The 13,821-nt window shown below is 39.7% G+C and overlaps 1 protein-coding gene across 1 annotated transcript in view; it reads left to right on the plus strand.

The window, feature by feature from the left end:
- The window catches only part of tmem132e (transmembrane protein 132E), a 636,104-nt gene extending 630,406 nt beyond the window's left edge, over positions 1 to 5,698 (plus strand). The window contains exon 9 of the mRNA XM_028807114.2: positions 846 to 5,698. Within this exon, the coding sequence (XP_028662947.1) occupies positions 846 to 1,910 (1,065 nt within the window). The 3' untranslated portion in view covers positions 1,911 to 5,698. The remainder of the gene's footprint in view (positions 1 to 845) is intronic.
- Positions 5,699 to 13,821: the final 8,123 nt, after the last annotated feature.

Genomic DNA, 13,821 nt, shown 5'->3' on the forward strand with positions numbered 1-13,821 from the left:
TAGCCCTCGAGGTGCCACTCCCAGAAGGTTAAAAATGACAAATTTCAAACATAAGCATGTGGGGTATCGTTTTATATTATTTCAAGGTCAGTGATTATGAATATGGTGTTAGTTTTGATTTTTGTCTATTACAATCAAGAATATTTAGACTTTAAAACATTTACATTGAAACAATCCTTTTATTATTTTAAATATGTGACACAACTACTGTATTCTTTAATATGTTCATCTACCCCATAAAGTAAATCATTACATTTACGAATACCCCATATTAAGGTGGTTTACGCTAACTAACTATTTTGCTGTTCAGACTGTGTCGTATAGGAGTCAAAAAAGTTAGATTTGAGGTGCAGTGTGAATGTAGCCATAGTGAGTTAAGAAAATGATTGATGCCTTTTTGGTAACATCTCCGAATTTTAATCATTATTTCATATTGCTAATAAATTCAAGAAATATGTCTAAATCTCTTGTTTCAAGTTTGTATATTTTATAATGTTTGCAGTCACAGCATTTTTTATTTTAACCATGTCTTGAGGAAGCTGTTTCAATAGATCTACCTTTGCATTATTTCACACTGTAAAAATTCTTTAGGTTTTAATTAAGGTATCTATATTGAATGGTGACTTCTGAGAAATAAATAGTAAAATGTTTGCATTGATTGCCAAATTGTTCTTCAGGTAGTTCACTCTCTCAGTTTAGTATTGCTTTAGTATTCTTTGGACAAACCAATGTAGTTGACAACAAGGTGCTATTCAGTCACACCAACAAATCCTCACTAATATGACAGTCATTGTTTGCTAATCAGTGCAGCTTTCTTGACATTTGTCCATTCTTTCTTTTCACAGGAGGCAACACTGTCCATCTGGATTTACTACAGTGATGGTACTGCAGCCCCCCTGAATCTGTATGACTACAAAGACTATAATTTACAAGTCACCACACTGGATGACAAAATAGTGTCTGTGTCTTCAGATCCTCAGCTGCGTTGGCCCAGTATTATCGCAGAAGGAGAAGGCTCAGGTGAAATAATTCGAACAGAGATGATCATCTGTGAGGCTTGCCAGAAAACCAAGCGCAAGAGTGTTCTCTACTCTACTCAAGTCTACGTTCGAGTTCACTTTGGACCGGAGGATTCTGCAGAGGAATCTGAAGACTATACAATTGGTAGACCAAGTCAAGGGACACGACAAGACATAGATGTCGTAGAAACAGTTTCCACAACAAGTCGAGGAAATGTGGGCAGGGGGAACAGCAATACTAATGAGCAACCTGACATTGTTTCCATTGATTACACAACTATTAGTAACCTGGATGGGGGTGAAGATGGTTTACATCAAACTCCTCGCAACTTGACGGACCTTGAAATTGGGATGTATGCACTTTTGGGAGTTTTTTGTTTGGCCATATTAGTTTTTCTGATCAACTGCATTGTCTTTGTCCTCAAATACCGCCACAAACGCATACCCCCTGAGGGACAAGCCAACGTTGATCACTCTCACCATTGGGTGTTTCTTGGGAATGGGCAGCCCCTGCGTACACAGAGTGAACTGTCACCTCAGCAGCCAGAGAGTCCCGGAAACCCCTTGGAAGGAATGCAGACTTGTTGCCATGGTGATCACCACAGCAGTGGCAGCTCTCAGACAAGCGTCCAGAGTCAGGTACATGGGAGAGGTGACGGCAGTTCTGGAGGGTCTACTAAAGAGCATAGTGAAGACCCCCTCAATTCACCCACCTCTAAACGTAAACGGGTCAAATTTACCACTTTTGCCACACTGCCTTCAGAGGACTTGCCATACAACTCCATTCCCATGGCAGACGAAGAGGACATTCAGTGGGTCTGCCAGGACATGGGCTTTCAGGATCCTGAAGAACTGCATGATTATATGAGAAGAATAAAAGAGATAGCTTAGGAAAAAAAAAGAAACTTCTGTCACAAGCTTTCTTAATTCTTTTTTTTCTCACTTAGTGGAGATATCTTTTCACAATGAAACAGAAATGGGGAAAATAAAGCTGAAAAACAATGGGGTGAAGGAAGTTTGCACAGTGTCATTCACATCTTCTCCCCTTTCCACAGACACTTATTAAATTCTTGAAGCCACGGATGCTAAATCTGTGAGACAAATTATTTGAACTATTCCTTTCTCAGTGGCTGTGGCAGTATTATCGTTTGGCAAAAATGAAAAAAAACTAAGCTTTGAACCTGGAGTGAAAACCAGGGCGCTGATATTTGACCAATGGCACTCAGTGTGTGACCCACCAAGAAAACAAGGATACCACAAGACTGTTTAGTGGAGTGGGGGTTGTTGGGTGAGAAGGGAGATTCTTGCTTTATTTTAGCTTCATCATAAATAAACAGAGGCCTTCAATAAGCAGTTTAGAGAATGCCGGATTGGGTGGTTTACACCTGCGAACGTCTTAAAATCTCACATTTCAATGAAGCACAGACACTGTTGGTACCTGCCCCTCCAATGGTTGACACAGCAAGCCCTGTGTATCTTCAGGCAGAGTCCTTGTCCAGCTGGCCTGGTGGCAGCCTCTTACCTACATTAATCCTGCTGTGAAATGTCCTTGTGTATTCCTAAAAGTAGATTTTAGCCTTACTGCACCCCTGCGGCATCCTAGGAGGCTGGATCTTTGCAAGAACCGTAGGGATAATTTTTCTTGGCTAAAACTGATGTGGTTGGATTGGGTCTGACTGCGAAATCCACAATGGTGGATACCTCAACCTCCTGAAGTATCTGGAGCTCTCAAGCTTGTGGTTTTCAGGAGCATTTTGATGCATATGATGTACAAGCTGAACACTTCATTATTGAGGTCAACTAGGAAAGATGAAAGGGATAATTGGTTGTAGGAGGATCAACATAATAGAGACCCATGACTATTGTTCTCAGTGGAGAGAAAGGCATGTGGGCATGAGGCTTAGCATGAGAGGAGAGGTCAGAGGTACAATCAGTAAGTTTTCATATTTGTAAATGTTTGTATTGTAATAGCTATCTAATCATACATACAAGATAATAGTAAAGGACCTATGTTATCAAGCATTTAAAGCACGAGACTGCAGTCATGTCATCCCGCTGCCTTGCCATTTATTTTTAAAGCTTCATCTCTTGAATGTCGTCAGGCTGCTCTGCATAGGTGAATGATGTGAATAGGGCTTCCTGTTGTCCCTGTAAATGCCAGGGACCTGCCGCTCTTGACACAAAGCCTTCTGTGTGGCTTCTTGCATCACTCCACAAAGGTATTGCTCAGAGTCTTCTACCAGAGCAGAAAATACCCAAGAACTTTTTCAGAACAACTTCACAATGGAGGCATTTAAAGAAAAGCATACTGATGAGAAGGAACTTAAATACATAATTCCCACTGGAGTGGAGATGGTCTATTCAGTTTTAGTAAATGGTTTTGCTTGTCAACCACATTAACATGCTTCACTGTATGATGAGCAGAAGTGCTGTATGTGCAATACAGATCTTGCTAGAAGTTCATCACTGGGCACACTCATACATATATCTAGAAGTAATCACGGAGTTGACAGTTGACCAAGGAAATAATAAAAGTCCTGCTGATTGCAACCATGAAGAAAACATAAATGTGTAACAGAGCTCAAGTAAATGAGTGAGCCTTTACTAAAATATTTGAGTGTATGAATGAAATCAAAAGCCCAAACAGTCATGTGAGACTGGAGGAGTTCTCCTTTAGGTCAAGTGGCTAAGAAGACTTTTCCTGCTTTGCTGAGAGAGCAATGCAATTGAGGGACCCAAGAGAAAGACCATGCTTGTGAAGGTAAAAGGCATGCTATCTAGAGAAGGCACTTGTGTCTGGAATAGAGCAAGATCTAAGCAATGCCATCCTTCTCAGCACTGGACAAAGAATAAAACCACAGCTACTTCACTGCATCACACCCTCACATTCATGAACACTGGTGCAATTTGACCTCTCCACTCAAGCTACATTGACAGTTCTTTGTACAGTAGAAGAAACCGAGATTGAAACAAACATTAGAAAACATGCAAAACCCACGCAGTGGACAATGTATGTGTAAATGACAGGGACCACACAAGATGTGTGTAGCACACACAGATGCACTGATAGCGCCGTTTCATAGTCTACATTAATCATGATAGCTGCTTATCTATGTTTTAGATAATTGATAAAGACCAGAAGACTTTTTCCCAGATGACTGCCATTCCCAAAGTGATTGGTCCAAGCCTTATCTCATTAGGTCAAGCTGAACCTTCTAAAGGAGTCTCAGGGAATACATAACTGTTGTCAGCTGTGTATACATGCATGAGACAAGCCTGATTGGGTTTTTCAGCCAATAATCAGTGCCACTGAAGGCTTGATCTAGACATTGCAACCAAGTCAATGTCAAACATTTCTGTATGATGCACATATCCTCATCCTAAAGTGTCCTACTCGCACCCTGGTGGGTGCCATTGTGGAGCCAGCAAAGTTACTTGTTCCACCTCATCTTGCCTTGGAAATGTGCCATGATGGCAGGTAGTGATAATCTCTTAAGAAAATCTTAGATATAGTAGGATATAGGATAGGTGCAGAAAGTGAATGCCATACCCTTTAGGGACCTTTGTCACTTGCCACAGCTTTAGTGGTGCCAAATCCTTCATGTGTTAGCGTAAAAGACAATGAAGCAACTTTTCTAAACAGGCCTCTGACAGGTTGGAGGTTGGAGCAATGTCTACAAGGTGTATGAATCAACTACTATTGATTTCTCTTGGAAGATGTTTGAACTTCTCTAGCTGTAAATGAATGTCTCTTATTTTCCACACCTGTTTTACACTGGATTTTAAGTGGAAGCCATAACCATCATTCAAATCCTTTTGGAACCGTCAAGTTTTGATTCGGACTGTGTTTCTGTTTGGTCGTTTCAAAGTAGCAAAAATGTCATAAAAGTGAAATATCATTACCATTTGTTAAATCAGTTGCATTAAATATTGTTGATTTACAACATTCATTCACTACAAAAAAACAAATTATTTTTAAAAACAATTACACATTTTAAATACTAAGATTTAAAAAAAACAACTCAGATTCTTAGCACCATATTTTCATATCCTACATCAGAGGACTGTTTTGTCAAGCCACACCATTACCTATAGTATAAAGAAAGAACAGAAGCAGGTAGAGCGTAGGGCACATTTGAACTGGGAGATGTACTGTAGGTCCTGGCTTCGCACACTGGGGTGCGACCAGCACTTAGAGTAATGAAGCTGCAGGAAAACTCTTGGGTGTAACAGTTGATCATCAGCCAAAGGAAGCGCCAAAACAGGCTCCACCACTCCCACCCCTCCCAAGTTCTCTCACTGCTTCTGAGCAAAAACTTTTTAGTGACGCATCTCTTGATGTTTACAACATGGAGATGCAAGGCAACCTTTGGGTACTGCTTTTAGGTAAAGTGCCTGTTCTGAAGAGCCTGCAGCAGCACTTGAGTTGGTAGCAAAGAGTGTTTGGTGGTGGTGGTGGTGGTGCTGGGAAGTTGGGGGGGCGGGGGGGATAACTGGGGGCGTATTACATGCTGTACAGCATTCAGAAAGCTGAGCTTCATGCTTTGTAGAAATACGCGAGGACTACAAAGAAGCCATGTACAGAACACTGTTGTCAACTTCTTGTATTATCCAGAAATTCTGTATTTTTTTCTTTTCCTATATGTAAGAACAATGGAAATACAATCAATATAACACCTGCCTCCTTTCTCTTTGCATCTTTGAGCAGCGAAAAAATATTAAAGGTCATCCATGTTTAAATAAAACACTAACATGAGAAGGACTAGTTAAAATGGTGCTATATAATCTCTATGAAAAGCTTTGACCCCTTGGATGTCTTCACATTTTATTGCTATATCACATTGAAGCAAAATTAATTTTAATTTGCCATTTTTAAAATTGATCTAGAGAAAATGTCAAATGTGAAAGTGATCTTTACAAAGTGGCCTAAACTAATTACAAATATAAAACACAAAATAATTGATGACATTAAGTACTCTCCCCCTTTAATGTGGTACACCTAAATCATCAGAGGGCAACCAATTGGTTTTGGAAGTCATCTCATTAGTTCAATGGAGATCACCTGTCTACAGTTTCCCTTGATTGTAGTCTAAATGCACCTTATCAGGTCCTACTTTTGGTTAGTCAGTATCATGGACGGACCTACACAATGAGGAGAAAGGAACACACCAAGAAACTGTAAAGCATGAGTCAGAGGATAGAGACAAGAACAAATCCAAGTCATTGAATATCCCTTGGAGTCCAGTTTAATCAATCATTAAGAAACAGGAAGATTGTGGTAGAGCTGTAAATCAGTCTCAAACAGGCCGCTCACAGAAGTTGAGTAATCATGCAAGAAGAAGACTAGTGAGGAAGACCATCGAGAGACCTCTGGTAACTCTAAAGTACAGTAGTTGCAAGATACAGTGGTTCAGACTGGCAAAACTGTGCATACAGCAGCTGTTGCCTGGGTGCTTCAGCGGTCACAACCGTATGTGAGATTGACAAAGAAAAAGCCACATGTGACATCTCACCTAGAGTTTGCCAGAAGACACATGGAGATTCTGAAATTAGCCACAAGAAGGTTCGATGGTCTGATGAGATCAAAATTGGTCTCTTTGACTATCAGACTAACTGCCATGTTTGGCATGATCCAAACAGTACACATTATCAAAAACACACCATCTCCATCATGAATGTGCATGGTGGTGGTGGCAGCAGCATCATGCTGTGGAGATGCTTCTTCTCAGTAGGCCCCGGAAGGCTTGTAAAGGTAGAGGGTAAAATGAATGTGTTTTCCAGCAAGACAACAATGTGAATGCAGTGGAATGGCTGAGTCAGAGTGCAGATCTCAATGCAATGGAGTCTTTGTGGCCAAACATGAAAAAGGCTGATGATCGATGTGCAACCTGACAGGGCTTGAGCAGTTTGGCAAAGAAGAATTGGGGGGAAAATACAGTACCCAGATTTGCAAAGCTGACAGGGACCTGACCCCACAGAGTTAAGGCTATCATGTCTGCCAAAGGTATATCAGCGAAATACTTGCTTGAAGGGATGAATACTTTTGCAGTCAATTATTTTGTCTTTTATATTTATAATTAATTTAGACCACTTTGCAGAGATCAGTTTTCACTTTGACATTAAAGCATATTTTTCAATTGTTCAATGTCAAAAAAGCCAAATTGAACACAATGATGTTGTACAACAATAAAATATGAAAACATCCAAGTGGGGAGTAGTTTTATAAGCACTGTAGATCCTAACTTAAGTCACCATCATTGGTCCAAAACCTCCAGCAGTCTGTAGACACACTGCTGACTTTTGGCTATCCCTTATTTTGGAAGAAATATTCTGTGAGCCTTAATGAGGACGGGATAAATTTGGTGTTCTTTTCAGATGTTCACTGTCTCGGAAACCTAACAACTTGGGGAGTTTTATGTTCATTAAGATAGGAGAAGCCTGGCAAAAATTTTTAGGGGGATAATTTATACCCCAAATGGTGCTGTGAGAGGTCACTCGAGTCCTGGGAAGCAGAGACACTGTTGAACATAAGAGGTGGGCAGGTGACCAATGTCCAAGAGTCTGAGGTGCTCAGCTTTCTATCCTGCCTACCATGTTTTATTTGGACTAGCAGGAAATCCTGATGAGACCCAGTGTCATCATATTCAAAGAGGAAGCCAACGGACTAAGAGAATCATTGAATTGAGAATAACCGCACAGGTTTTCACTAATGTCAAGGTGTGTTTAGACAGTGCACTGGGCACCTAGAAAATCACCCTGAGCATGCGGAGCAGAGCTATAGTGAGTCCATTTGGTGATTACTGGCATCAAATAAATTATACAAGTAAAGGTGGGTCTCCTAATAATAAATAAATAATAGAGAATAAGGCTTTAAGCCAGGGGTGTCCAAGTCCAGTCCTGGTGGGCTGCAGGTTTTCATTCTAATCATCTTCATAATTAATGTGCCGTTTTTGCTGCTAATTAACTTGATTTGCCTTAGTTATAATTGACGTGACTCAGACCCCTTAGTTGTTTCTTCTTCCTTAATGAGCAGCCAAACAATAATGAGACACAAAACAAACTGCCATATGACCAGCTAACCTGAAAATAAAGAAAGTTGATCATGTTGGTCTGCTCAGGTCACCAAAATATCTTGACGGTGGTCTTAGAAAAAACAGAAAATCAACAGTCTGCTGTGGCAGAATAAGAGCAGCAACAAGTCATGATATTCAATAACGGCTTTAATTAACAGCAAGAATTGGCTTCCCGTTAAGAAACTGGTTAGAGTGAAATTGGCTGGAGTCTGACATTCCAATTTAGCTGGTCATCTATTGACTCATTTCAAATCTCATTTCTGTTTGGCTGCCATTTAATAAAGAAGCAAATCAATTCAGAGGACTGAATCCTTAAAAACAGGACTATTAAAATGATGGGAAAAGAGTTAATTAGCAGTGAAAACTGCTTGCTGATTAGAAAAAGGGTGAGAATGAAAACCTGCAGCTACTGTGGCCCACCAGGACCGGAGTTGGACAGCCCTGTTTTAAGCTCTAAGGTAGAATTGACATGTTTTTCTTTGTGTTTCTGAATATTCCACAGGCAGGGCCAGCAGGTTAAATCTCTCTGATGGCTTCTTTCTGACAGTTTAATGGCTCTTTCCTGTGTTTACCCTGTTTGGCAGGTTGCTGGTCAAATTACGGGGGTATTAGGGGGGGCATAGTTTTATGGCCAGATGCCTTTCCAGATTCCAGTCATCTTTAGTCACGTTTGTATAATGCAAGAGGGACAGTGACCTTATTCTAAACCCAGAACATGGGTTAAAATGAAGAGGTTAAACGTATGGTTTAAATCTTAATTCAGAAATGAGGGGTTGATTTATGAATGCCCACCTACATCTGAAAGATAAGCCTATAAGATTAATCAGTTAAATGTTACTGTAAACTGTAATATGAGCTAACAACAGTGTGCTTCTAAGTGTACTCCACAAAGGACGGCCATGGTTGGCTTCTGCCTGGGGCCCGGGGCAGCTTTGGCTTCTTATGGCCTTGTGATTGACTGAGCAGGTCCACAGCATGGATGAACAGGTGAGTAATGCTGTCACTGGTACCACTGCAGAAACCAGCTGATGGTGAATGAATAACGCAAACTGATCTACTGTATAGTGTAAAAAGAGCAATGTAGTTAGTTGTGGTTTAAATCGAGCAGACGTAATCTTTAATACCACCATCAAAGAATGCTCTTTAAGCAATACATATTCATTTACTTGATTACATTTAAAAATATATGTAATAAGAGTTACAACAGCAAATTTATTTCTATAGCACATTTTCACACAAGTGTAGGTCAAAGTGCTTTAAAAACGGTAAAAGAAAAATGAGTTATAAAACAGAAGAATCCCTCACTTGTAAGTCTGAAATGCTTAAAATGGTAAAAGTCATAACATACGCAATGGTCAAATAGGCAGAGAGGACAAGAAGACAAAAAATCCAGCCGGTGAGGATGCTGGGCAACAACAACAACAACATTTATTTCTATAGCACATTTTCATACAAATAATGTAGCTCAAAGTGCTTTACATGATGAAGAAAAGAGAAAAAAAGACAAAGTAAGAATTAAAATAAGACAACGCTAATTAACATAGAATAAGAGTAAGGTCCGATGGCCAGGGAGGACAGAAAAATAATCAATCTAGACCAGGGGGCTTGGAGGTCTGCAGTGGCTGCAGGTTTTTGCATTAACCAAATTTTTAATTAGAACCCATTTATTTACTGCTAAAGAATTATGTTTTTTGAGTTTAGTTTTAGTTAATTTGTTTGTTACGATTCAGAGCCCTTAAGTGCCCATTTTAGTTTTTTAAAGACCTGCGTTAAGGTTTTAATTGTTGCCCATGTTCTTAACCAGCCGTCAATTAATAATGAGGGGCAAATGACAAAGGAACCTCCAGCTCTCCTGCTAATGTGCTTCTTTTGAAACCTGTGTATATGGATCATGAAGTATGTGTGTTAGTAGAATGTTCAGAAATAAATGAGAGGGAAAGGAAGAACCAAGAGGTACAAATCTGTTCTAGAACAAAAAACATGGAAAATATTATCGGAAAATGAAAAATCTACAATGTGAAAATTTGTCTTGGAAAAAGGAAAGCTTTAACAAGTCATATAACTAAATACCAAGTTTCATTATCTGCTAGGCCTTGAACTTTTCGGAATGAAAACCTGCACCTACTGTGGACCTCCAGGACCAGAGGTGAGTACCCCTGCTCTAGGGAGGGGTTCTAAGGCCAAAGAGCACCGAGGACCATCTGAGCATTATAAAGTAATAAATTGTGATAAAGATATTTATCAGGCTACATATAATGGAAAGCTCTAGAACATATAATGCTGCAGATAACCTCAAAACAGGAATATACTTCAGCTTTTCCAGCATCAAAAAAGACTGCAAAGTGCATTATGCAAGTGGCAATGGCATAGAGATAACAAACATGAAATGTTTTAGTAAGTGGAAAAAATGTAAATATTTAGGACCGTCTCATAGTTGTGCGAAAACAGCTAGATTTGCCACTGTGAACAAATCCACAGCTTAAGTTATATGATCGTGCAATATTAGTTTTAATCTTTTAGTCGCAGTTTGTAAAGAATAAATTATGAAAAGGCCAAATTAAAAAGCATGTTTTCAGCAGTTGGTCAAAATGTCTCTATTGGTAAATGACTGCAGATTTTAGGTGCAGGAAAGGACTCCCCAGTTCTTCAGCTCTTGAGCAAGCCAGTGCTCAGCCCACAAGATTGTTGAGAGCCTTTTGTACAATTGTGGGTTAAGTCAGAATCAAAAGACACCCACAGCCATAGTCGTGAAGCGGATATCAGTGACTTACATTGTCGTCAGCAAAAAGCATACACCGGTGGGACTGGTCTTTCATATTGTGATTCTGCACATGCATAAACAGATCAAAGAGGTAAAGACTTAACATCCCCGCTGAAGATAAACTCTAACTTGGATTCTATTGTTTAGTGACTTTTTAAATTTGGTTTCAGTTGCCTGGTCTTTATCCCGTTTTAATCTTGTTGACTATCATTCTCCTTAGCCACAATAACCATAGTCTGTTGTGCTCCCCTGCCATGAAAGTTCATACTTAGGTGAACACTTTGTATAGACGTGGTGCCCACTGTGCCAGGAATATATCTCACTATGGGAAGGTCATAGGAGAACTTCACATTTTGTACAATATTTTCAACCCAGAGACTTAATATGTTATAAGTGCAAGATCTATACTTCCGTCATTGTTGAAACAAGGAAATGAAAATCTTAGTCATCATCTATACACATCAAGTCGCTCTTTGATAATGATAGTCTTGTCATCAGTCCTACTTAGCTTACAATTACAGTACCCATTTCAAAGATCAGGTTATACCTAACATAAAGGAAAAACACAATGCGAGCATCAAAAGATCTGTCTATCCCATTAGAACAAAACCGATCCTCTTACACCAGGCACCTCAGAGCAGCAGCTCCTGAAAGTTTTTTTTTCCGCTGCTCCCTTACTGAATTGTCAGTTACTGCTGCTAATGGAATAGAATTTGTTTGCAATGTCAAGACAAATTACTAAATAAAGTGACACATATCACTAACAACAAGAGTGGGCCTCTAATTACCAAAATGGTTGCCATTGCAGTCCTTCAGAAAATGTGTTAGAAACATTAGAGTTTGTCAGGGGGGCACATCAGACATTTCTAACACTGTTTTCTTTATCTTTCATTATTATCCAAATGTTTTGTGACCTTAAACGGCTCCGTATTTGTTGTTCACTGGCAGCTAATTAAGAAAGAAAAAGTTTTTGGAAAGTGAGTGAATTCAAGTCCAGGGAACAAACTCTGTTCCATTAGCAGCCATAATGGCCTACTAATTGAGAAAGTGGCTGGAATGAAAACCTGCCGGAACTGCATTTGAGACCCCTGTGTCTTTCAATACCCTAAACCCGTCCTACAGTGTCCTCCATTTCCCTTGTTCCTCACTTTCTGTTGACACAGACGATTGCATTCTGAATGGGGCTGCGAGTGTTTAAACGCAGACAGAAGAGATAACATTAAAATTTTTTAATGAGGTCATGTTTAGAGCTCTGCTTCCTTGAGTACCTGCAACAGTTCTCATTAAAATGCAACACTTGACCTTCTCGTTTTTGATTGAACGCTCTTCCTGCAACTTCAAAAGCTTCCAATGAATACAGTGTCTGACAACATGCAGTGAGTTAGCAGTTTCCTTATTTGTAAGCTCGCTGTTCCCCTGGACCGTGGCACGTATTTCTATAATGTGATGGGGTGAATACGTACCAGTGTCAGCAGGGCACTTCTACAAGCCCTAGCGTAAGGTACACTCTGCTGTCAGGTGAATTTCAGCATCACCCCACATGCCCACTTTGCCTCTTGGGCCTCTTCTTTTTCTCGTTTATTCTTTACTATGTATGAATACCATGGTGAGGGACAGGTCTGTTCAAGGTGGTAGTCACAGGCAGCCAGCTAGACATGGTTGCCCCTGACAGGACAGATGGTTTTCTCTTGATTTGTAGCCCTCTTCACCTCTACATGAAGAGTTTTCTGGCTTACACGCCTTTATCTTTAATCTGCAGCATTCGACTGCAAACTACGCTCAGGTCTCATTATTTTGGCTGAAAAATAGAATAGCTCTAGGATATTCGAGAGTTTTCATTTCAGAGCAGACCTTTGAATAATTGCTGAACATTACAATTAAAAGAGAGATTTCTGGCTCATTTAGTCTGATACACTAATGAAGTTGACTAATTGATTTAAGGTTGGGCCTAAAGCTGCAGTGGGGGCATTTAGGAAAAGAAAATGGTGGTTTAATGTCTTCGTCGATCTCCTCACGTCGGCCACTTTGTATAACCAGATTAGCCGCTATTAATAAACTTATTAATAAACTTCGCACTGACAAGCCATTAATCAAAGTTTGCTTCTGGCATGTAATACTATATAAAGTCATAATGTAGTCTATTACTGCTTTTGAAAAAGAAATATGATGCTGTTCAATCCTGAAACACCAAACGTGGAGATCAAAGCCAATAAAACTGTCCTGTATTGAATTAAAGAGATGGGCCCCCAAAATGCTCTCTTTAGAGTTGTGAAATATCAAAGATGAAGCATGCAGATTCATAGACATCCAATATGGTAAGGATATTGAAGCAGAGAGGATTAGGGGCAAAATGAAAGTGTGCCAAGTCTTCTCATGTAAGATAAAAATGGAATGGCTTGGTTCCAAATCCTACACTTTCATTTTTGAATTATTGTGGTGGGTTGAAACAACTTTAGGCAGGATAATCAGTTATTAGGTCCACCTAGCTAGCATGAAATTGGTCCCATTTTTGCCCCCATGAATAGTCTGAATTCTTTGAAACATGGATTCAAGAAGCACTGGAAAAATTTCTTGATTTTTTTTTTTTTTTTACATTTTCTAAACATTTTCTACAGCCACACATTCATGGTGCAAATCCGTTCCACATCATCCCAAAGGTGCTGCATTTGATTAAGATCTGAGGACTGTGCAGACCAATGGAGTAAATTATTTAATATTTAAATTGTTTAATTTTTTATTTTTGAAGTCGCTGCAATGTTCATAGAGCCAGCTTGAGATGATGCATGCATATCCTGCTGGAGTCACCCATTTGATAGGGAATAGATTGTGACCATAAGGGCGTGTTCATGGTTAATGGTCAGCATTCACACGTAGATCTGCTGTGGCACTCTCTTGACAATCACTTTGTATTAAGACGCCTATGAAAACATGTCCCACATCATTACAGTACCATCATGAGCTGATACTG

The sequence above is a fragment of the Erpetoichthys calabaricus genome, chromosome 8, assembly GCF_900747795.2.
Source record: "Erpetoichthys calabaricus chromosome 8, fErpCal1.3, whole genome shotgun sequence".
Taxonomy (NCBI): Eukaryota; Metazoa; Chordata; class Cladistia; order Polypteriformes; family Polypteridae; genus Erpetoichthys; species Erpetoichthys calabaricus.